This window comes from Blastocystis sp. subtype 4 (assembly GCF_000743755.1).
Source record: "Blastocystis sp. subtype 4 strain WR1 chromosome Unknown seqid_0082, whole genome shotgun sequence".
Taxonomy (NCBI): domain Eukaryota; class Bigyra; order Opalinata; family Blastocystidae; genus Blastocystis; species Blastocystis sp. subtype 4.
Genome location: NW_014569465.1, coordinates 1 through 23,861, shown reverse-complemented (window position 1 = coordinate 23,861; position 23,861 = coordinate 1). Strand labels below are relative to the sequence as shown.

General features: G+C 39.1%; 12 protein-coding genes across 12 annotated transcripts; 4 read left to right on the top strand and 8 right to left on the bottom strand.

Annotated features, from left to right (window-relative positions):
• Window positions 1-539: 539 nt before the first annotated feature.
• JH06_1916 (HECT E3 ubiquitin) lies at window positions 540-2,269 on the bottom strand (the record flags this gene model as incomplete). The annotated part of the gene is made up of 4 exons (XM_014672590.1): window positions 540-776; window positions 809-1,349; window positions 1,381-1,811; window positions 1,841-2,269. 4 exons carry the CDS (start codon window positions 2,267-2,269, stop codon window positions 540-542), a joined length of 1,638 nt encoding a protein of 545 aa, XP_014528076.1.
• Window positions 2,270-2,937: 668 nt separating this feature from the next.
• JH06_1917 (magnesium-dependent phosphatase 1) lies at window positions 2,938-3,592 on the bottom strand (the record flags this gene model as incomplete). Its single annotated transcript, XM_014672591.1, has 5 exons — window positions 2,938-3,033; window positions 3,065-3,245; window positions 3,275-3,382; window positions 3,412-3,487; window positions 3,517-3,592. The coding sequence occupies 5 exons, from the start codon at window positions 3,590-3,592 to the stop codon at window positions 2,938-2,940; spliced, it is 537 nt and encodes a 178-aa protein (XP_014528077.1).
• Window positions 3,593-5,077: 1,485 nt separating this feature from the next.
• Window positions 5,078-9,031, top strand: JH06_1918 (hypothetical protein; the record flags this gene model as incomplete). The annotated part of the gene is made up of 2 exons (XM_014672592.1): window positions 5,078-5,102; window positions 5,133-9,031. The coding sequence occupies 2 exons, from the start codon at window positions 5,078-5,080 to the stop codon at window positions 9,029-9,031; spliced, it is 3,924 nt and encodes a 1,307-aa protein (XP_014528078.1).
• An 80-nt stretch (window positions 9,032-9,111) lies between these two features.
• JH06_1919 (hypothetical protein) lies at window positions 9,112-10,082 on the bottom strand (the record flags this gene model as incomplete). The annotated part of the gene is made up of 5 exons (XM_014672593.1): window positions 9,112-9,194; window positions 9,225-9,314; window positions 9,344-9,416; window positions 9,462-9,717; window positions 9,796-10,082. The coding sequence occupies 5 exons, from the start codon at window positions 10,080-10,082 to the stop codon at window positions 9,112-9,114; spliced, it is 789 nt and encodes a 262-aa protein (XP_014528079.1).
• A 518-nt stretch (window positions 10,083-10,600) lies between these two features.
• On the bottom strand, window positions 10,601-11,745 carry JH06_1920 (hypothetical protein; the record flags this gene model as incomplete). Its single annotated transcript, XM_014672594.1, has 7 exons — window positions 10,601-10,919; window positions 10,949-11,037; window positions 11,067-11,205; window positions 11,236-11,265; window positions 11,295-11,326; window positions 11,357-11,502; window positions 11,532-11,745. 7 exons carry the CDS (start codon window positions 11,743-11,745, stop codon window positions 10,601-10,603), a joined length of 969 nt encoding a protein of 322 aa, XP_014528080.1.
• Window positions 11,746-12,765: 1,020 nt separating this feature from the next.
• On the bottom strand, window positions 12,766-13,493 carry JH06_1921 (casein kinase II subunit beta; the record flags this gene model as incomplete). The annotated part of the gene is made up of 6 exons (XM_014672595.1): window positions 12,766-12,917; window positions 12,949-13,042; window positions 13,073-13,144; window positions 13,177-13,274; window positions 13,307-13,390; window positions 13,421-13,493. The coding sequence occupies 6 exons, from the start codon at window positions 13,491-13,493 to the stop codon at window positions 12,766-12,768; spliced, it is 573 nt and encodes a 190-aa protein (XP_014528081.1).
• A 46-nt stretch (window positions 13,494-13,539) lies between these two features.
• On the top strand, window positions 13,540-15,056 carry JH06_1922 (dihydropteroate synthase; the record flags this gene model as incomplete). The annotated part of the gene is made up of 5 exons (XM_014672596.1): window positions 13,540-13,606; window positions 13,639-13,858; window positions 13,889-14,234; window positions 14,265-14,807; window positions 14,838-15,056. The coding sequence occupies 5 exons, from the start codon at window positions 13,540-13,542 to the stop codon at window positions 15,054-15,056; spliced, it is 1,395 nt and encodes a 464-aa protein (XP_014528082.1).
• Window positions 15,057-15,135: 79 nt separating this feature from the next.
• JH06_1923 (chaperone) lies at window positions 15,136-15,408 on the top strand (the record flags this gene model as incomplete). The annotated part of the gene is made up of 2 exons (XM_014672597.1): window positions 15,136-15,195; window positions 15,226-15,408. The coding sequence occupies 2 exons, from the start codon at window positions 15,136-15,138 to the stop codon at window positions 15,406-15,408; spliced, it is 243 nt and encodes an 80-aa protein (XP_014528083.1).
• Window positions 15,409-17,006: 1,598 nt separating this feature from the next.
• Window positions 17,007-18,522, bottom strand: JH06_1924 (hypothetical protein; the record flags this gene model as incomplete). The annotated part of the gene is made up of 9 exons (XM_014672598.1): window positions 17,007-17,045; window positions 17,100-17,202; window positions 17,234-17,369; window positions 17,401-17,827; window positions 17,858-17,989; window positions 18,020-18,091; window positions 18,122-18,184; window positions 18,216-18,382; window positions 18,414-18,522. The coding sequence occupies 9 exons, from the start codon at window positions 18,520-18,522 to the stop codon at window positions 17,007-17,009; spliced, it is 1,248 nt and encodes a 415-aa protein (XP_014528084.1).
• Window positions 18,523-18,580: 58 nt separating this feature from the next.
• On the bottom strand, window positions 18,581-20,313 carry JH06_1925 (phosphatidylinositol-trisphosphate; the record flags this gene model as incomplete). The annotated part of the gene is made up of 9 exons (XM_014672599.1): window positions 18,581-18,826; window positions 18,851-18,882; window positions 18,913-18,963; window positions 18,993-19,296; window positions 19,327-19,713; window positions 19,764-20,023; window positions 20,058-20,141; window positions 20,172-20,205; window positions 20,236-20,313. 9 exons carry the CDS (start codon window positions 20,311-20,313, stop codon window positions 18,581-18,583), a joined length of 1,476 nt encoding a protein of 491 aa, XP_014528085.1.
• A 120-nt stretch (window positions 20,314-20,433) lies between these two features.
• On the top strand, window positions 20,434-22,971 carry JH06_1926 (pre-rRNA-processing protein; the record flags this gene model as incomplete). The annotated part of the gene is made up of 8 exons (XM_014672600.1): window positions 20,434-20,570; window positions 20,603-20,679; window positions 20,722-20,852; window positions 20,884-21,176; window positions 21,208-21,652; window positions 21,685-22,569; window positions 22,600-22,749; window positions 22,780-22,971. 8 exons carry the CDS (start codon window positions 20,434-20,436, stop codon window positions 22,969-22,971), a joined length of 2,310 nt encoding a protein of 769 aa, XP_014528086.1.
• Window positions 22,972-23,006: 35 nt separating this feature from the next.
• Window positions 23,007-23,858, bottom strand: JH06_1927 (plasma membrane calcium-transporting ATPase 1; the record flags this gene model as incomplete). Its single annotated transcript, XM_014672601.1, has 1 exon — window positions 23,007-23,858. One exon carries the CDS (start codon window positions 23,856-23,858, stop codon window positions 23,007-23,009), a length of 852 nt encoding a protein of 283 aa, XP_014528087.1.
• Between the last annotated feature and the right edge of the window lie 3 nt (window positions 23,859-23,861).

The window sequence follows — 23,861 nt, the reverse complement described above, 5'->3', positions numbered from 1 at the left end:
TCATGAAATCTGTTTTCTTCCCTTGTTTTGTTGTCTTTTTCGAATTAAAATCAAACAACAACGACTTCGTTTCTATGGAGTGGTAATTGCCAATCCCATCTCGCTTGTTCCTCAACCTATCCCAAGACAAAGCAGAAGGATTTGTATTGATGGGTATAAGCTATCTTCCAAACATCTTCGTGACTATTGTGATATGAAGGAGGAGGTCAAACGACAATTGTTCTCAGTTCTAACTGATAACCTTCACTTTCTCTTTCTATTGAATTGTACAGCTTATTCTGTTGTGTTTACTATTGTTGATCCTGATGAATCCAGTGTAGGAAGAATATGAATTGCCTCATTGACAAGAAAGGAAACTGTTTAGTGGTTATTGAGATTGAAGATGTGTTGACTCGATATCCTTCTCGCTATCGATGGATGCATCCTCATCGTTGGCGTCGTGTATATATGGACGTGTTCTATTACTTGTAGTTATCTCCTTCTGTGTACAAGAAACAGCTCATTCGACAACTTAATAGTTTCGTAAATGGATATCTTGTTTATTCTTCATCAAACCCAAAACATCCATTCTCTGATTCAATCGTAGCAACCATTACTCTTTCTAATTCCTCTTCATTTACCAAAGGAATCTCCAATTTGTGAAAACAGGTATGTGAACGTAACTGGAATCGAATCACACTCTCGTTGGGTGCTTCTCTCACTTCATATGGCAGAGGAGCTAAACAGAAGGGCATGGTTCGTCCATCAGGTCCTTTCAAATGAGAGAATCCAAGGATCTATCTATCATTCTCACTCTCAAACGGATCACTGGAGGATAACAATATCCAGTAGCAAAGCACAGTAACAAAGATTGCCTTTCACATGTCCAACGAGATACAATGCGCCAGAATGCTTCGACCACAGGATGTTTATCATGAAACTCATTCGTATAGACAGTATTCGCTCTCCAATCAGCTACACTTATCGTCTTCTCTCCTTCAAGAATCTGTTGTAATTCTGATTCTGTGAATATTGCAAAGTAGTCCTGAGGAATGACTTCAAAGATCCCATTTAATAGATAATAAAGACTATTTCGGTAATTGTCATAAAGATAATGTTTTGTCATCAACTCAGAATACTCTTCGACATTCTCAGAAGAAACACGCCTATTTCTGCCACCTGGAATCAGGTCAAGTTCTTCCACTTCCTTACCATCATGTGAATTCATATCCACAGAGAAGAACAAACCTAGTTCATCATCTGATGATTCATTCACAATGGATTGAAGTTGTGAAATGCCTTTACAGAGATCCTCATTAACAAACTGAATATCTTTTTCAGTTAATGGAATCGAGAGAATAGCCTTCACACTACAAGCTTATTCATTCTTTCGATTTTCACATCAATGGATTCAATGAAATTCCCAATGGAATACCATCAAAAATTGCCCTTCCTATGAGTCTTCCGACAAACTGATAGTTTCTCTCAATTCCTTCACTGAGACAATGAGGTGAGGCTTCCATATCTAGTGAATCACGTCTTTTCGAGCCATCTGATGCTATCCGTGGTGGAGGATAATTGACTGCTGGATTTGGTAAATAACCGTGGGATGTATATACGAACATAGAGGTGAAGGATCGTGGAGAGAGAGAATAATCATGGAAATATCGAATGTTCTCTGCAGAATCATCGCGAGGTGAAGAATGATCAATTCTCATCACAAAACGTTCTTCTGGTGGTTGATTGGAATCCCCATCAGATTCCGCTGTGAAGACATTACGAACAAGAAGAGCGATCCATTCTCTGGATAAGCCTCCAGCATCGATTCCTGGCTACAATTAACGTGTATTTAAGAACTCACCTCTCCATTGAATTGAAGTCGAATCTGTTTGGCCATATCTTCCTTCGTCAGAGTAGCAAAAGCCAGAAGAGTATCATGAAGAACTGTCCTTCGATTGAGAATGATTCGAATTCGTTTATCTGTCGATAACTGAGCAATTTGGGAATAGAACCATCGTAGTTTGATATTCAATTCTTCATCATAGAGAGCTCGAACATTAACATGGGTTGCTGGTACTCCTGGACAACATTGTGATGGAAGCCATAAGAGTTGATGAGTGGCTTCTGAAAAATACATGGTATACGAAGACTCGGTAGTGATACATGCTTCCTCCTGACGTCGCCACACACCATCTTTACCTCCATCAAGTCGCCAAATACTAGGAGTTTTGGAAACAGGGCGGAAATAGTCTCGGATTATGGAAAGTGAAAAATGTTCCCGAAGATACATACTAAATGAATCTCATAAGAAAAACGTACTATATGAAATAGATAATGGTGAGAACAGTGAAGAGAATGAGACTAATGGCGAACACAATGTCAACAAGATTCTTGTGTGAAGAGTCTGCAGCAAAGGTATATTGAAAGAAAGTTGCATTTGAGTTTGATTGGATAAATCGGACATTCGCGCAACCACGAATCTAGAATCACAACTCGTTCTCATGAGTACTCGATAGTTTTGAAGGTGGATAGGAGTATTAGGAAGTTGAACGGGAAGAAGAACAGAGGAAAATGGAGGCAAACAGCGCAAAACAATAACATGTGGACTCAACCCATGTAGGTCAAAGAAGTGATGTTGAAGGAAATCAATAGACTGGAATTCACTGATGTCGACAGTCCTATCAGAAAGGAGGTCTTGGAGCGTTTCCTTCTCTGAACTCGAATAGCAAGTTAATAAATAATGAGGAATGATCATTTGATACTTGCCATTTTGAGAAACAATACAGATTTGCGATAGCTCGTCACAGGACGGAATTGACTCAATCAGAATCGAATAAGATAGAGACGCAACGAACGAGACAAACAGCAACCAAATCATATTAATATGATGTTACAACGAGGATCCTTCCATCTCGTGTTTCTTGGTACCCTTGTAACAAACAACACGAATTTTATCTATTAGCATTCCTTCATTACTCGTTTTACAATCTTCTCAAATACCTTTTTGGATATTCCTTGAGGTTCATAAAAACACATCACTCCTATTGTTTCAATCTATAAATCACTGTTACTATTCAAAAATTACGTCATCGAGATTGTGCTTCTCATCATCGATAAAGATCATCTGTTCATACGAATAACAGGATTCGTTTTTAATATTTTCAAAATGGGTAAATTTCCGACACGTAATGAGTTCTCGATAACTAACAATGTCACCAAGTGTTCGATGCTCATCAACTTTGATAAGATCTATAATTTTTTGACCTCTATATTAGATAGAATCAGACAACCCGACAAAGAAGGAGCCCATGTACTACTTGCTAAAGCAATTGGAATTCCCGCTTCATGAAGGGCAAGAAGAATTTCTCGGACATCAGGGAAAAAGTCGAATACATTTCCATCTCTTTCATGAATCCCGATTCTTATTCGTACCGATCTTTGAATCCCATTCCATGTCGCTTGACTGGAGGAGTGATATGAGTATCCATCCAGAACCACCACAATGTTCCTAGTATTGGCAACAGAATCGAAACCTACCATCCATATCAAAGACAATCATTCTTCCATCAAATGCCTCCTTATAAGTGCGAGCAAGAGGAGAAAGTTGATTCATTGGAGTGAATAATGATTGTTCTTTACAGCTTTTTTTATTTGGTTGAGAGTATAACTGCAGACTGATACGATAGAAATGATTTTCTGAACAAAGAGATAGATAAATATACAGTACAACAACTATTCTGGATCTCACTATTCGGTAGAGTGAATCAGCATCTCAATCATTATCAAAAAAACAAGCGTACTCAAACTACTCAATTCTTTGACATTCTTGAATGCCACACTATCTATCTGTATTCCTTGTATGAGTGATGGAATGCCCAATTCAAATTCAATCATTAATCATTACTCTCCAATATCACTTGCCTACAAACCAGTAATTGTCACCATCTCCTATGAATGAAGATGGAGAAAAAAAGATCTGATCAATCAATCATCAATATCATTCATACTCTTCATTATCTATCAATTCTCTCATTATTGCTTCTCCATTCACTTCACTTCCACTCTTCATTTCAATACCACTTATTACATAGTCACCAAAGATTCAGAGATGACTAGAACTTGTAACATTAATGTTGCTCATAAGACAAAAGAGTAACGAATTGATTTCCGCAATTCTCTTCTTGTGGATACTTTTCTATTGACTCAATATTATCATCTTAAAATACAATTTGGTTGAAGAGATGGTTGTTTATTCAAGCGGCTAACATAATCACCTCCTCTTGAGATGTACAACTGTAATAAATGATAAATGGTACAATTCATAAAAGGTACTTTGGATATTCATTACAGTTCACTCTAGAAGCATTGATGGTACTAGCAACTACATAGTTTAGTTGTAAATGACATAAACAATATAGGAATTATGAATAGTATTCTACAGATGTTCCACTTTATAATGATTATAATTCACCAAATGTATATTTGTCAGGTCCAATAGTCATTCTAATAATGCTTGTCACAATCTCGTAACGTTCATAAACTATCTCATCTATTGCCTCTTGATAATAAAAATAGAGTCTATATTGGTCGGCTATCTTCATCCACCATTTTTTGGCATATCGAGCTGTAGATCTTCTTGTTGACGATCATTCGAATAGATACATCCATACAAAGTAATTTCATGCCTTCTAACAGTTATCAAGTCCTCTTAACGTATTCAAATGTTGGTTGCAATATTCTGTGAACAAACGAATCTTGCTGCATTATAAGAATAATCAATTCAAGTGTAAGGAAGTGTGTCGTTTCTATATGTTGAAATGAATATGTCTTCTAGTGAGTCGATTATACTCAAATAAGGGTCCAACATCTTTTCTGCTTCTTACTCCTAAAAGTGTTGGAGAAATCCATATTCCAACTTAAGCTTTGTACTAGTTTGTTTTGAATACTGGGTTGATGTCACCCCGAACTACTCTATTTCCCTTTCAAAAAGCAGCCATCATTTCAACCCAATGAATCATATTGACAGAGATTGTGCACTCATTCAGAATCCCCGCGGTTCGACAACGATTTGTTATCCATATTAGTTTATCAATTCAGCATGTTTATCGTTCTTCTATTCTTATGTTCCAGTTATCCTAATCGTTGACGTCTAGTGGCAACAGTGAAATCTATAACCTGTTCAAATAGTCAATTCCATGTGACCATTATCAAACAGTGTACAAGTTATGGTAACGAGGAATCATTTACCATTCGAACTTCATCTACAGTCTATTTTACTTCTCCTTCTTATGGGAACAATAATGTTTATACACACGAATTGTGTCTTCCACTCTCTGTTAATCAGTTCAATCTCATTCTTTATGATAATTATGGTGATTCCTGGAGTTCAGGTGCATATGTGGAAATACGTGATGCTCAAAGCAGATTACTGGTAAGAGCTGTTATGACAAATTCAAGAGAACAGCAGTTCACCTTCACTAGAACGCCCGTGAGTGAATCATGTTATGGTGTTCCAGTAAAGGTTATCAAAAAGACTACTACAGCTGCAGAAAAGGAATCATTTGATATCAAATATGGATCAGTGATAGCATATTCGTCACCACCATTTACAAATAACAATCAAACTACTCTTTCAATTTGTCTTCCAAGTACATCCAATTCTCAGTATACACTAGTGATGAGGGAGAGTGGAAATGGTACTTGGTCAGGTGGTGCATGGATAGAACTACGGAATATCTATGATACTGTGATACTAAAAACGATAATGACAAAGAACTTAGAAGAATCGATTCCATTCTCTTTGGCTACAGGAATTGGAAAGGAGTCGAGTTGGTATTATCGAACAACATATCTTTCTAATTGGTTCAGTTCATCGAATACATATGGTTGGACTTTGGTATCATTCAATTCGAGTGTTGAGACTTCAGGTACCGTCTATTATCGTTCATCATTTTATGGGTGTTACAGTTGTATTGTTGAATGTTTATTTCGATATCGATATGGCATTGTAGTCTATTTGAATGGATGGGAGATTTATCGTGATAATATGCCTTCAGGAACCATTACAACCAACACAACGGCTACTGGTGGTTATGAGGACTATGATTATCGTGGTGTCATTCTTCCTTCATGGGTTGTTGACTCAAGTTCCAATAACCTTGCTGCAGAGTTACACTATCCAACACTGGAAACTCGAGAAACGATTGATTTTGATGCTCTCGTCTCATATCGTGAAGGTTTCTCAGATATGACGTGCTATGCGTATCCTTATTCAGTAACTGTGTCATCTGATGATATTACTGGTTCATCGAATTGTATTGATTGGAATATCGATTCATTTGCACGAATACCTGGTTCATTATCTTCTCGTTCTCTTATCTTCACGTTGGAGAAGGTGATACCATTCGTTACTCATCTTCGAATGTGGCCCATATCAACACAATCCATTCCCTTTGTTGTTGAAGCAAAGAGGGATGATGACTCCGATTGGGAAACAGTTTCCACTTCTTTTTCCTATGTCTACGAGCAATGGAATTACATTCAACTAATGGCCACAGACACACGTTATCGACAATTCAAACTAATCATGCCAACGAACACTGAAGTGAGACTTTTTGAAATACAGTTCGTTAGTTGTTATGAGACAGAAGAATTGGAGTATCCATTCTTTGAATACACTTTCTATAAGAATCGTCCTGTTGTTAATGTCATTCCACATGAATCTTTTTCACAATGTCGTATCTCTCCACCACTCCCTTCTGGTCTTTCCATTAGCTCATCTTGTACTATCTCTGGTACTCCAACAGAATTATCCGAAGCTAGGTATTATTTCATTTCAGCTATTGGAGAGGTTGGAAGTGTGTTGGGTATGATCAGTGTTGAAGTAGTCGATTGTTCCAATTTGTTTACCGTTCGAGTCCGAAGTGACGGTTATCCTCAAGATAATTCTTGGAGACTTCATCAAGGTCGAAGCACATCCAATAGCATTCAAACTTGTAATGATTTCCCTGTATCCAATGGGTATTATTACTTTGATTTTTGTCTGAATCCTGGAATTTACACATTTCAGGCACAAGATTCTTATGGTGATGGATGGAGTGCGAGAAGTGGTTATACACTCCTTTTTAGCGATGAACAAATGGAATTAGAGATCATGGAGTTACCAAGCAATCGTAACTACGTTACTACTGTCTTTTCGACAGTGATTCCTTTCCATTCAGATTCAACAGAGTGGAAAGTTTATCAGGGATCTGAATCTGTGTCTTTTGATTGGAATTCCATTATTCTAGACGATTCTTCTTGGATAACTTGTAAAACCTCGGAGATTCCATCATCGTCTTCGGTCACAACCTATATTCGTAAATCTTTCAGTATTCCCAGCATATCTGATTATCGAGTATTGAACGTACGAATGAAGTATGAGGGTGGAGTTGCTGTATACTTCAATGCTTATTTAGTGGCTCGTTTTAATCTTGCTGACGAGTTCAATGCTAACACAGAAGCACTCACTGCTCATGATCCAACACTCTATTCCAAATTTCATGTTATCTTGTCCATGGTAGAAGCTCAAGCTCGTACAAATGTTATTGCATTTGAGATTCATCGTGTGCAAGGTACCTCATCTCCAACTGTTATATTCGATGCAAGTGGAGTGTATGGAGTGGAAGCCTGTTCCACAGTTATCGATTCATATTCTCAAGTCACATCATCCTCACTCTCTTCTGGAAGTCTTGAAGAGATTATGGATATGAATCCCAATACAGGAGGTCAGCTATCAAGCAGTGATGTGACATTCATTGAATGGACTGTTGAGAATCTGGAAGGAAGCAAATGGAACTCATTTAATATTCTGACAGGTACTACGGTAAACTTATTCAGTATGGATGTTTATGGCTATCAATATGATGAACAAGTACCACTCTTTCAGTCTACATCTTCAGCCACTCTTATCAGTCGAACCAAACCTCAAATTCTCATCGCTCCTTCATTGCTTGGGTTCCGTAAGTATCGCTGGGAGTATTCAATAATCTCTTCCTCATCAATGACAATCGATTCACTTCACATGGCCTATTGTAAACCTATGTCTTCCTATTGTGATGGAATTGGTGAATATCCCGCAGTTTTCTACGGTGAAGTTTCTGTTGCGCATTGTCCATATGGCTACAAGGGCTATTCGTATCGAGAGTGTTCAAGTGGTTATCTGAGTTCAATCAAATTAGACCGATGTTCTCGTCTCCCTCAAAAGGTTGTGATTGCTAAAGGAGAAGTCTTCCGATTCTCGATTCCTATTGAAGGAAACAATCTCACATTTTCCATTGCATCAGGTGCTCTTCCTACTGGTCTCACCTTCGATGAGAAAACCGGGGTGATTTCAGGTACTCCTACAGAAACGGTTATTTCTCATTCTGTTTCATTTGATGTTTCAAGTGAAGGAAGAAGAGAGTCCTTCACACTTGAACTAACAATTCAAACTAGACTAACTTCATTCAAATATCCAAAATCCAGTACGACTCTTCTCAAAGGACGTTCCTCTTCCCTCATTCCTTCAGTGAATGGAGATCATGCTCAATTCTTAATCACTTTAGGAGAATTACCTGAAGGATTGGTATTGAATGCAGAAACAGGAGAGATTTCTGGGAAACCCCTGCAAACCTCCAATTCTGTGACAATCACAGTTGAGGCTCGAAATGATTTAGGATCATTATCTACAAGTCTGGAGTTAACAGTGAGGATTCTTTCAGCTGGAATGATCTTTTGGATTGTGATTGGTGTTATTGTTGTTCTTGCTTTGATCGTAATTGGTATACTTTACATAACTGTCTTTAAGTCTAAACGTAAACTCCCAATCCTTCCTTTGAAGAAGGTAAAAGTCAATAAGAATACTACTCCTGTTGAGGCGTACATGTGTTTGTTAACAAAGAGGAACAAACTTAGCAAGTGCCCATCAAATCAGTCATCCTTCGGATATACCTACTCCGCATCTGAACAAATTGACCAAGAGAAGAATCATCTAAATCATTATCAGTTCGTCAATCATACTAGAACTATTTAAGTCATTCACTTCTCTGAATGATCCTTTCATCTGTATTCCATCTTCAGTGAGTGATGGGATGTCTAATTCAAATACGATGATCAATCATTACTCTCCAATACCACTTTGCCTACATTGTACATACTGCCAGTATCTCCTTTGATTAGAGATAGACAAGGGAGATCTGATCAATCAATATCATACTCACTCATACTCTTCATTATCAATTCATTCGATTCTCTTGTATCATAATCTCCTTGAAAAACCTCATATCCAAGAGTGATAGATTGAAGTCGATATAGATCTGCTTATTATTCATTCGATCATTCATACTCTCAAATATGACAGAATTACACTGATAAAACGAACTTTCATCCAGTTGAATGGATATAAGAGAAGGAAGATTCTTCAATTCAAAAGATTCACAATAACAGAATGAAAAACCTCCAACGTGGATTTCTTTCAATCGATCACAATTCATTATCACACATTTACTATCTCTTCTAAGGCTCTTATCGAGATAGAAGCTACTCCATCCAATCTTTACACTTTCCAACTCACTCAATCCATCAATCACAAATTGACTCACTTTCTTGAAACAGTCATTTCCAATCTCAATTTGTTTCAATGACATCAGTGGATAATTCAATATCAATGATGAGTTGGCAGAACTGAAACCATTAGTAATCATAAGTGTTACAACATAACTATCAATACTCAGTTCACTATTCCTTCCCCATTTCATTTCAATATTCTCACCAATACCACAATCATCATTAAAATACCCCCGGTAAATGACATTTCCTTTGAGATCATACAATATTCCATATCCATTCTTCAATCCATTGAAGTAACAGCCGGAATATTTCATCAAACCAGTATCACTCCAATACTCAATTCCATAACATCTCTTCTTTCCTTCGATTATCCAACCATCATATTCAATTCGATTTTCTTCATCATACAAACGACCATATCCAAACACATCTTCCTTCAATACTCCTCCTTCCCATCTCCTTCCATCTACATTCAAATCAACAATTTCATTCTCAACCAATTCACTCAAATCCATTTCAGTCAATTCTTCTCCTTCTGACCCTTTCAATACTCTTATTGAATGATTTTTCAAGTGTACGAGAATCAATTCCACGTTGTTCTCATTCTCTCTTCTGTTCCATGTCACCTCTACCACCTCTTCTCCTCTCTTACATACTCCACTCATACTTCCATTTTCAATATTAACTCTTATCATACACTCCTTCATTTCCTTCGAAACGGTAGTTGTCAAATACTCTCTCCAATCCTTTCTCCAATCCATACTGTTCTCCTTCTTTGAAACTGATTTTGCGTTATTTGCACTCATTTCTCATTAATATTTACTAATGCACATGAGCAAGATATGATGAACTCCATTTGTAACTGATTTTGAATCACGGGAATCAGATGTATATTTGATGTTGGCAAATAACTCATTTCAGTATTCCTTGTTTTCTCCTATCTAATCATTATTTGTCTTTAAGAGTCAATCCATAGATATTTATTGAGATATACAGGCAATCACTGGATTTGTTTTTTTTAATGAGACGAGTGTTAGAATTGCTTTATTTGCATTCTAATGTCTCTTCGTGAAGCTATAATATTATGATCATTCCAATCTTGAGGATCAATACGATCACTTTCCTGAGTACAACAAACACACCATCCAGTAATCCGTTTCATTTCTTTACATTGCGTACAATCACAAGGTACCTCTCGTTTCACAGACCTAAGTTGAGGTCGCTTCCAACATTGTAACTGACAATACTCCTCTGATACAGTTTTGATCTCGCTTACAGGCAATTCTCGAATCAATCGAACAGCTTCCTTCAAATATCCTATGACAACATTTTGATGAAAGATCTGTCTTGCTCTACCATTCATTCTTCAATTCATCCCTACAATTCCTGTCCATTTCTTGCTATTAGTTCATACTTTTCTGGATGTAGACTCGCTGACTGAAGAATCATCTTCACATCAGATAAATCATCCTATATTTCTGAAATTCGAGAAATACTACCTTGATTGGCACATAATGTACACCAGGCTTAAAATAGGATGAATACCAGTACTGTTGAGAAGAAGCAACTAACAATACGACCGTTCCAGTCAGATAATACAATGGCGCAAACTGACACTCAGGTGAATCTGGCATCACTCTAGTCATTACTAATTCTATTATGGATCACAGTGCAAATTGGCAGTTTAGCAAGGATTGACTATAATTAATACTTCAATTCATTCGTACAAGCAATGTGGATAGTTGTATGGAATGCTTTCCTATTATGAATTACTAAACAGATAGATTACCTTCATGTACCAACGAGAGTATTGGTTGTCGAGAACAGCATAGAGAGACGAATCAGATATCTCACTGATTCCTGATGGTCGAATCACACCAGCATCCAGAGTCTCTTTAGGCAATAACTGAAGTAGTTCTGTTACTCGATTAAGCTCTATTGTTCATTTTTGTTTCTTCTCTCACTTGATAAATTCCCGCGGAAAAAGATACGATTGATTCGATTACGAAAAGCAGCTTGCAAAGGATGTTTGTTGAATGCAATCAGCGGTTCTCGAATTGCTTCACATAGATCTTCACATCCAGGGATAGTTCCAGAACTCACCACAATCCAGTCACAGAGAAGAGGAATCGGAAGATCCAATGAGTTTGAATCCGTGACAAAGCTCAGAATGGGCATAAAGCAGCGTCGTGTAGGGACAATAGTGGAAACCAATGAATTGAGTGGAATGGTCTGCTCGTGAAGAAGAGGGCCCTGGAGACGATGATATTCTGTATTTGATGCATCATCTGATATGGAGATCATTGAGTCGATGTTTTGGAGAGAACGAGGTAGAACTGGTTGATCATACGGATTCACGATGAGAAAGGAGTGATCAAAAAGCGAAAACATAGAAGGAAGATGAGCGCAACGAAAGCGAATTAACGACTAGAAGTGAACGAAAGAAGATGTAAGCACATCAAACTCATTCACAATGTGTAGACGAGGACCGTCACACCACCACTGCTTTGAAGGCAGTAAATCAATAGCTATAGTGGAGCTTTGTGATGTCTATACTCAGAAACAAGCCTTAATCGTACAGCAAATCGGGATACAGCAAGAAGATCTGATCTAAATCGTTTCAACAATTTATCACCCCAGGTATTTTCAAAATCCATGTTACGAAGAAAGAGATTGTTTGCATCTCCAGACAATACACAACATTGACCGAAGGACTCAAACAAGTAGGAAACAGAGTTTCTGTAAAGGATTCACCGAATGACATAAAATTGGATATGGTAAGAAGTGCATCTACTCCATGACACTCTTGAAAGGCCCAAAACGATTTGAAATCATTATCTATCAATAACTTTATAAACAATTTTGCACAAATCTGTTGAAGAAAAGAATACTGGTAAGTATCTACAGTAATTTCCTTACTGCATGTCTGCTTTTGAATAGTAGCACTTAACCATTTCGCTACAGTATGCCAATCATAGGCTTCTGAGAAATCATGTCCTTTGACCGTTGCTTTCTTTCTACAAGGAAATACAACACTATAAAACTACTTTGTCGATCCCTTAGGAGACATGGACTGTTCCAAAAAAATGTCTGTCAAGTGAGTGCCGTAAACAAACAAAATAAATAGAACAACCATGTAGATATAAACAAATCATGTTTTCAATACTATTCTTTTGCCATTCATCTGCCTTCAAGAAGTCATACTTTCCGATATGCCGGACTTTCTTTACTCAATGCAAACCCATACAGCTTTGGTTCATACACCTTCAAAGGTTTGATGGGCACATATGATGGATAATGGATCAGAAATTCGAGTGGAAGCGATGTCCCAAAAAAACAACCATCAATAGCTAAGTATCATAATCAATCTCATTATCTTACACTCTGAATTCTCGTCCACTGGAACATACAAATCTTTACAACAAGGACAGTATAACTTATAACTATGATGACGTGATTCATTGGATAGACCAACCTAACAATGATCCAAACTGTACAAACGAACAGGAAGAAGAGGACAATTATTACAATAATATCGAGGACAGAAACCATACACACGTTCATCATACTTCTTTTTCTATCCTTTCAACTCTCATAATCTATCCATACCATATCTTCTAATCCATCTTCACTTCCAATATAACGTTGATGAATCAAAGAGTACAATTCCACAACCGATGTTTCCAATGCTTCAATTTTCTTCTTATCTATAGATTCAAATTCAGAATAATCTATTTACCTCGGATATCTCCAACGAGGATACTAAGCGCTTCTTCATAATCATCAACAATTTGGCGGAGTCCAGAAAGATTGAACTGATCCACTAAAAGTCAAAGTGAATTCATGAACCAACTGATGAAATCTACCGGCACATTGCAGATCCCTTCATTTCCTGGAAGGGAACAAAACCAATCAATCCAAGACATATATCGTTTCAGCGAATGACAGAATTTCGAATGATTTCGGTTACAGATGGGGAACCGCCATTTTCTCTCCGGAAACGGGATGAAAGTCTTTTTAGCACTTGGGAGCAATATTGGTACTCCTTTATCTATTCCTTGTCATCTGTAGGCAATCGTCAGAAGCATTTATTCACCGCCCTATCCAAACTCCGTTCATTTACGGCTATAAATGATACATCCTTCTTGTATGATACAAAAGCCATGTATGAGACCAATCAAAGTCGTTTTCTGAATGCCGTTTGTAAAGTGGAAACCGACCTTTCTCCAGTCGATCTACTTCGTGCATGCAAGCGTATTGAGAAGGAAATGGGTCGCGAGAAAACCTATAGGTCGGTGTTGATTTGACTTGTAACTTGCAGAATGGGACCTCGGATTATTGACTTGGATATCCTATTTTATGGCAACGATGTTGTTCACATCAACAAGGTTGAGGGATTCGATGATCTTGTCATTCCTCACGAGCGACTGGAAGAACGCGGCTTTGTACTGAAGCCAATGTGCGATATTGCTCCTGATTTTATTCATCCCGTCACCAAAAAGAGTATTCGTGAGATGCTGAAGTGTATCCAGACTTCGGACTGTGTTCGTGTATTTCCTCTTGCCAACGGAGGTCATCTGCCTCTAGAAGGTCGCATGCTGATTATGGGTATCTTAAACGTAACTCCTGACAGTTTCAGTGATGGAGGTTGCTGGAACAATCTCACCGTAGTTATGTTTGGTTGGTTTGATTCTTAGGCTGCTGTAGAACATGCGAAACAGATGATAGCAGAGGGAGCTGACATTATCGACATTGGAGGAGAGAGTACGCGTCCTGGAGCTGCTGCTATTACGGAGGCCGAAGAAGCTGAACGTGTTGTTCCTGTGATTCAAGCGTTGCGTAAGGCTGGAATCGAGATTCCTATTTCTGTGGATACCTACCATGCCTCTGTGGCAAAGCAGGCCATCGAAGCAGGAGCATCAATCGTGAATGATGTTTCGGCAGGAGAAGATGATCCCAAAATGATTCCTTATTTGGCAGAAAATGGAATTCCCGCGATTCTGATGCACAAACGTGGGAATGCTGTAACAATGGATCAACAAGCAGTCTATTCCGATGTAACTGCAGAAGTAGCTCAGTATTGTGTGGATCGCTCTTTCCTGGCATTAAAAGCAGGTTTGCCTCGTTGGTGTACTATGATTGATCCTGGTTTGGGTTTTGCCAAAAATGCCCAGCAAAACTGTACTTTAGTCAGAGAGATTCCTCGTTTTAAGGCAATAACGAAGGATATGCCTCTACTGGTAGAAAAGGAGGAGTGAACTGAAGAATAGATTGCTGCATCCAGAAAACGATTCATTGGCGAAGTGACTGGAGTAAAAGTAGCAAAAGATCGTGTGATGGGAACTGCGGCTGTGAGTCTTTTGAGTGCACAGGCTGGTGCAAACTGTGTTCGTGTGCATGATGTCAAAGCAACTAAGGAAATCCTTGATATGTATTATGGGATTTATCAAAGTAGATGGATTTGTTTGTTTTTGATAGGGATGCATTGAAAAGAGTTATAGACATGAATATGGCGAATCCAATCCCTTTCTGTAGGAAAAAGCCACTTTTGTCCACAAATATTGTACCATGCAGGAGATGAATTTCGAAGAGCGAGATTACTACGCAATTCTCGGTCTTCCAAGAACAGTACGAAGTGGTTACGAGAATTAGTATTAGGCAAATGCAGATGACATTAAACAAAAGTACAGACTCTTATCAAAGCAATTCCACCCTGACAAACAGCCGAAAGAGTTACAGGAATATGCAAATGAGTTCTTTCATCGAATTGAGCGTGCCTATCAAGTGCTAAGTGATGAAAAGAAGCGAAATTTGTATGATCAGTACGGAGAAAAGATATGAGGTCCCTTTTTCCCGTAATCCGTAGGCTGTGTTTCTTTATGAGAATAACTGTGAAATTGTGAAACGTGATGACGTAGTGATTTGATTTCTTTCATCATAGTAGAGTTTGGATACCATCAACGATCTCGTACATACTCTCTTCCAACAAGAATATGAAGCAAAAGCAGGACAATCTGGAAGCTATTCACTCACGGTTGATGTGTCATCTCTCTTCACATCTTCATCTAAACAGGCTCCAGTTGCAAGTCCTTTCTATCTACCAAGTCCTCCAAAGAAAGGACCTCATATCTCCCAAATGCAAATGGTTCAGGGAATTCAAACTCGCCTTTCTCCAAGTCTCTTCTTCGCTTTAACTGGAATGGCAAATGTGCAAGGGATGGGAGGATATGGAATAGCAAATCTTACTCTTCAACATAACCTCAGTCGTGATCAAGCTCTTTCATACACAGTATTAGTTGGAGCGCGCTCCAAAGTAGCTGTAGAATTGACTCAAGCTCTCACAAGTTCACTTCAGGGAAGTGTATCATTGGGCTATGGAAGGCAAGGAGCTGAAGTTGAATTGAAACTTCTTCAACAGTTATCAGACAAGTTGATGGGAACGATTAGTGTGTCTCTGGATGAAGTTGTTAACTGTATTTTGCATGGTGAGTATAATACGCAGTATTCACGTTCCATTGTTGAAATGTTTGTTGGTCGGGATTTGGGGATGAAACTGTCACATTTACATACATTGAATAAGAAGGAGGGAACAAAAGCCAAAATAACACTCAATGGAGGTATATCAGATTTGAGTGTTGAGGGAATGATTGGCAAGGATCTGACTCCCTTTAGTAAGATGAATTGTGTAGTAGTGTTAGGAATGAAAGGGATTTCCTTGAAGCTGAAGTATCAGCGTGGAGGAATGAACTTCACATTGCCAATCATTTTGAGTAATACTATTTCTAACGTTTGGGCATTACTTACTGCGTTTTCAGTACCTCTCATACTGAGTGGTGGATGGTGGTATTGGAATCGATCGACTCAGTCTACACGAGAAAAGAAGTAAACATGAGAGTGTGGAGTGATTCGTAGTGATGAAGAGATGAAGCGAATAAAGGCGTTCAAGACAGAGCACAAGCGATTGGCTGCACTGTCACAACAGCAAATGATGCTTTCAGTAGCGAAGAGGTCTCGTAAGCAGGAAGAGGCATGCGATGGATTGGTAATTGAGCTGGCTGTGTATGGTTATGAGTCGGCCATTCATAACCCAGTGAAGGTCCAAGCATGTGAGGATGCTATGGATGTGACTACGGCTCTTCAATTTATGGTAAAGGATTCTCATTTGAGATTGTATGCTGGAAGCAAGAGAGAATATATGGGAATGTGGGTGAGTGAGAAAGAGGATCTGGATGATCGTGTAATGTTGATTGTTCGATATCGTTGGAAAGGAAGTGTATGGGAAATTGAAGTAACAGATGAAGAACCTTTGTATTTACCAGCCTTCCGAGCGATAGAGATTGGGAAGAATGAGATAATCAGTGCTTTATGTGTTTATTGAAGTACACTTGACATTCGTTTGTTTTTGAAGTACGCCATAACAAACAAATGATAACCACAAATTACAGCATGTGAGTCTTCTCAATATGTCGATATTCTTTCTATATCTCATCTCAAATTCATTCACTCACATAGACAAAGAAGAACACAACTACTAACACCACAGCCAGTAAAATGAATGGAATGACCCATGCACCTTTGGTCTTCTTCACCTCCTGTTTCATACTTGCGTCTAACATCTTCTCTAATACCAGAATTCTATCAATCATGCAATCCTCCAATCAAATACCTATTCGAGATCTGTGTACTAATTGAAGAAGAAACCCTCTTCTTCAATGATTCTTCCAATTCTTCAATCTTTGTCTCAGATACATCTCCACGTGTTTGTAATTTTCGAATCATTGAGTTGATGCTATCATCAATTGCTACTCTTCATTCATTATATTCTATATATACCTGTTAATGATCGTTCTAATTCACGTTTCAGCTTGTTTATCTCATTTTCTCTCATTTCACCTAATTCACTTGCCATTGCAAAAAAAGCCTTATCTTTTGGATTCAACGTGTTCACATCAATTGATTCCTCTTTCAATAGTTCAGCCAAATGTTCTTCTCGCTCCTTTGAAGTGAATACTACGTCTCTCGTTTCAGCCACTTCTGAGACACCCATCAAGGTTTCCACGCTGATCAAATCATGGTTATCAGCTACTTGTCCTGTGGAACTACTGATTCCAATGTAAGCTTTACTCCACCAATCCGAGGGAAGAGCGACCGTTTCACTGATACAAGATTGATAGAAGCCAGTTCCTTGCGAATCCACAGTTACACGAATCAACTGTTGATCACCATCGTAGGCAATACGAACAGAAGCGAAATTGTCAGCCTATGTAAAATGAACAATCAATACTCCTACAGAGAAATCTTGACGCTTTTCATAGTAACGATAGTTGGAATAACAACCAGGATGGTAGACATCAGGACGATAGGCATGTTCATTTGTGTTATTACCCAAATAGAGACCCACATCTCTGTGGAAACGGAGATACTAGATATGAAGAGAAAAGAACACTGATACATCCTGATTTCTGTACGTGGCAAAATCTACTGCAAATCCAACGAACTGATCTGAGGCTCCATGCAACTTACCCTATAACTTAACCAATGACGAGAAATCGACTTCTTCATAGAAGGGCTTATTTGCAAAGAAAATAGTCATACCATCACCATACAAATACTCACCCTAATCCATAAGAAGAGGAATCTAAATGCACTTGGCCACTTATACGGAATTTGACAGTCGTCACCCATTTATTGGAAGAAATAGGACTGTCATTCCAGCAATAGCCCGTCTTACTTTGTCGATCGGGTGTTAGACGGATAAAGAACTCCTTGATATTGGCATCTCCTCCACAACTCCATCCCTTGATCTTTCGATTTCCTTGCAATGAACTATCGATTCTAAAACCTACCGGACCATCCATAGTTGTTAAAGGGAGGAACGAACGAATGAGGCTCGCTTATCTCCTCCGAGAGCGACACAGTAGAGCCAATTAAGAATAACAGAAAAAGCGTGTTCATCTTGGTGTAACAAGGTTTCTTATGACAAAGTTCCTTCGACTGATTCAAACAAACACAATTATTCGGTATCCTTCAATACAGACTCATATTCACCTAAATCAAAGGGTTCAGTGCTCACATCTTCCATTCCCTCACCTACAACTAATAAAGCCTCATCTTCTTTACCATTCACATTATCTTGATAAGTCTCTAAAAACTTATCTACATCATCCAACTCATCTGCTCCTTCAGCAACTGTCTCATCTTGTGTTTTAGTTTTCATTGAATTCAATTCAATCTCCAGTTGCGATAGTTCATTTACATACTAAACATTATTTCTGATATCCACATCCACATCTCGATTCGCCTCGCTCTTCATAGCTATTCCTCAAACCTCCTTTCTACTCCTACGTTCAGCAGACAATCGTTTTGATGACCGTGAAGTCCCCACAACAAATGCTTCTACACTCTCATTCCATTAACACTCTAACCCTCTTTATTTTCTGTATTCATCATTCGTGTTTCTTTCCTTCGCAACACTTCACTCCATAGTGCTGAAGATTCCTTTGTGATTAGCATTTCGTATGCATCCTCCATAGGACTGGTTTCATCATCTGCTGGTTGGAACTCACAATGAAGTTGAATAGAGAAGGGAGTCACTGACCTATCCAACTCAGATGGTGACAGATCCAATTTGAACAGTTTCACAAACCCTGTATAGAACTGACAACGGAACAGAGTCACAGGTCGATCTGTATAAGCAGGAAGATGACGAACACGAATGAATACGTTGCCCTACGATATAATTCCTTCTTTAATCCCTACCTGAAGAACAATATTAGGAACGAATAGTGTACCATCACCAGCATTTATAGGAACCACAGATCCACGGTTTTTACTTCCTTTCACATATGAACTATAGACCAAATGATCCTGACGATACACTTCTAAGAAGGGAGAACAAGCTCCATCACTCATATCAGGTAGACCTTCAATTGCTACTCTCGTCAGTTTCATAGCTTCAGGGGAAGGACGAATACCCTGGAGGAGATTATCGAAGTACTGAAGATACCGACGTTGTGAAGGAAGAATCACATCCTCAGTCAGACCTCGACGATCAAGTGAGACTGCCAGAGCCTCAGTTGGATTGTTGAACCATCCCATCCATGTCATCACACAGGCACATAACAGCATCGTTCGACCTCGACCATCCTACAGTACAGACATTCAACAGGACTTACATAACAATGAATTACAGCTACATTTTCTGGATCTGCCGTTAGCCATGCTTCCACTGTAGTACAGATGCGGACTAATAAACCGAGGGTTGGAGCTGGATAGCCATGGAAATCATAATTCTCAACCTGACCGTGGAAGATCAATGTGTCATACGTCTCTTCAGCAAGATTGAAAAGTTTGTAATGATTGGCATGACGTGCTTCCAAATAATATGCTGTCATGTCTGTTTTGTTGACAGATGTTTCAACTTGACGAGTTTTAGGATTCCCAGGATAACCCATCGCTACAAAAATGAGTCAGTTTTCATTGCTACTTACCAATCAAGTTGTTAGTAATATATGTCATATCTTTGGGTGTTTTAATAATATTGTCACGAAGATACGCATTAGCTTTGTCACTTACTACATCACAAGAAAAGTCTCTAATCTTACATTCATTTGATGCTGCTTGGAACTGCTGAACAGACTAGAATATAGACAACCAAAGACGACATACAGTATTAATTACACTCTTGCTAGTTGAAAGAATCTTGGTTGCCGATTCCTTTGCAGACTCAATCCACTTTGAAAACATAATTCACCAATAGTCTTTGTATGAAGTTGTATAGTCAGTTCAATATAAGTCCCGTGGGAGATATGATACAGAAATTGAGCCTATTTCCGGAATCCGCATTCATGGACTCTACCACAAACAATGGAGCATAGCCACAAAGCAGGCTCACTAAAGCAAGTTAATAAGTCGCATAAGCAGGTCAAGGCTTCAAAACGTTCAAACAAGCTAAGTCTTGGAGGGCGTGTTGAAAGTGGCAATCGCTTGAGTATTAAGGAGAAGTAGGATAATCTAAATCTAATAAGACAAATAGGACGCAGAATCGGAAGGATCGTCTCAACGAACAGCGTCAGCTCCGAGAGAATAAACGTAAAGAGTTTATTCAGAAACGTAGAACTGGTATTTTAGGAAATGGAGATCCTTTATTGGTAGGCGCTGGAAATGCGTTTCCTTCCGCTGTTGCACTGATTCCATTTGGGGATAATGTCGATACACGAGTATTATTGAAGAAGATTCTGGACGCGTGTTCTGACTGTTCCATTCGTTATTCTCCTTTAGGTCAAGTGGGCTATCGATGAAAAATTGATTCAGTAGGATGGAATTGGCCAACCTGTAACTGTTATTCTCCCCAAATTCAAAAGTCGTCTCACCTTCCTCTGTTGTACTCAGAATTTGGAAAATGTGCTGGACACGTGTAAAGTGGCTGATATTTGCTTGTTTGTCTGTGATGCATCTGCTGGAGAGGAAATGGTGATTTCTTCTCAAGCCGATCTAATTCTAACTACACTCCGAAATCAAGGACTGCCCACAAGTATGGGAATTATTCAAAACCTTGAAGCACTTACAAATCAGAAGCAACGAGCCAATATGAAGAAGTTTTGTTCTCGGTGAGCTATAGACGTTCAAAATAACCAATAGACTCTTCCAGACAGAATTGAATCCTGATGTCAAAATCTTTGAAGATTTCCGTCTGGACTTGTTATTACGAGCCTTAAGCGAGTGTTCTCCTTCAGTTTTGCACTGGCGTCAGCTCCGTGCTTACATGTTGGGTGAAGAGGTGGCCATTGTACCTGATAGCTCTCTGGAGGAGGCAAATCTCCCTGTCTGTGACATTTGTGTGCGTGGTTACGTACGTGGAGGTCCATTCACGGTCTATGATTTTGCTCACATAACAGGTGAGGGATCCCACAAACTTGCCTATGTGAAGGTTATGCCTGACCCATCACCTGTGAAAGCAAATCATATTCCACTGGAAGAAGAACTAATAGTAGCTGAAAGTTTGCGTGAACGAGATTTGATTGAAGAGGAAGAGGTGGACGTGACTCAGGTTCAGCCCCCTCAATGGCCAACACCAACAGAAGCAGTATGGTACTGAATGATGGATTGAGTGAATAGCTGGAAGACCATGGAACGATTCGAAACACTGAGGCCATTTGGCAGGAAATTGTCGGTGATGAGTTGTATGAAGATGAGGAGGATCGTCGTGAGCATATGGCTCTCGCTCAGCTTGACGAAGATAGTGATTTTGAGGCAGATGTCGAATTGGATGCCGAAGATGCCGAAGATTTCGCTCGACAGCAGAAAGCTCGAACAAGTGGCGTTTTGAGTATAGAAGAGCGAAAAGAGAGAGAATCTGAGTATTTGGAAGCTCCTGATGAGGTGGAGGTTCCATTGGATCAGCCAGCACGCTATCGATTCATTAAATATCGTGGACTCCAGAGTTTTAGATCATCCCCGTGGGATCCCAAGGAGAATCTTCCTATTGAGTATGCTTCATTAACAGATTTCCCTGGATTTGAGGCAATGCAGAAATCGGCGTTAGAATTACAAGAAAAGCGAGTGAAGAGTGAAGGTTTGTTTGAATGGGAGAATGAGAGTGGTGTTGTTCAAGACCATGTGATTCGAGCTGGTGACTATGTTGAGATTCGACTTCGAGGAGTGAATCGTCAATGGCTTGTTTCATATGTGCATTCTCTGCCACTTCTCATAAGTTGGTTACTACCGTATGAAGAGAAATTAACCGTGGTTCATTCCACGATTCAACGATCTTCGACATGGTCGCCAGATCCATTAAAATCCCGTGATTTGTTAAGTATTCATATGGGTTTCCGTCATTTGTTGATTCATCCTCTGTTTGCTGATGGAGGTGTTCGTTGTGACAAATGCAAGTATCTTCAGTGGGTTCCTCCTACTGGGTTTATTCAAATGATCTTCTATGCTCCTATGAGCTATCGACCTTGTCCAATTACTGTGTTCCAACCTCGGCAAACAAGGGATGAGGTCAGATAGGTCAGAGAGAATGATGTGTAGACTTTGCAAGTAGTCGCATTGGGGTCTGTGAACAAGGCTTCAACAGATACCGTGGTACTGAAGAAGATTGTATTGACTGGAAGTCCTTTCAAGGTGAGACGTAAGTTAGCCACAGTTCGTCACATGTTCTATGAACCACGAGACATTCTTGTATGCTGTAATTGAGAGAATGAGACATAGTGGTTCAAACCTGTGGAACTTCATACTCGACTGGGTTTGGTTGGACATATTCGTGAGCCATTAGGAACACATGGATATATGAAGTGTATCTTCAATGATCAATTGAGTATGAATGATGAAGTTCGAATGGCTCTTTACAAACGAGTGTTCCCAAAGAAGTGCACTGAAGAGGAGAAGATGCGTTACATTTAGTTATGTGTTTGATACAAACATGAACCACTATACATTTATTGAGTAAAGATTCGCTTCATCTCGGGTCGTTTTGAATAGGTTTGTGTTGTCACACTAGGAAGACCCGTAGCTACATTCTTGGGTCTGAGCTTTGCCCATAACCAATCTGCACCTCCCTCCTTCTTGTCATTCAAATCAAGGAACCAGTTTCCAGGTATCGTACGAGCCAAAAGCTGGAATACCATACACATAAACCCAATCAGAATTGAGAGACCAATTTCACCCCAACTCAATCGAGTAGTTTCCATTATTTCACCTCCAATTTCAACAATGATCAACTGTACAATGATGGTTCCAATCACAATAAACCAGAACATGCTGTTATCAAATATATTCTCAAACACATTCCATTCATTGTGAATCTTCCTTGAATTAAACTCATTGAACACTTGCATCATTACAAACACATTAAACACCATGGTGTAATGAGTGGTTGGAACAGCATCAGTACCTAGACCTCGGCCTACTGGGACATTCACAAACTTATGCCCCTGATAAATCACAAACATGAGGGTTATGAACTGATAGAACACCTGACCCAAGATATTACGCATCATTGTAGGAGAAATGAGAGATTCATCACGACGACAAGGAGGACGATCCAACAGCTTAGGTGTTGGTAACTCTGTAGCCAGAGCCAGAGCAGCAAATGTATCCATAATGAGATTAACCCACAGCAACTGTACAGCTTTCAGAGGGGTCTCACTGAGGAAGACAGATGAGAGGAATGAGATCAACAGAGCACCCACATTGACAGTGAGTTGGAATTGGAGGAACTTCCGAATGGAGTCATAGACATTTCGACCCCACATCACAGCCTTCACAATCGAGACGAAGTTATCATCCATCAA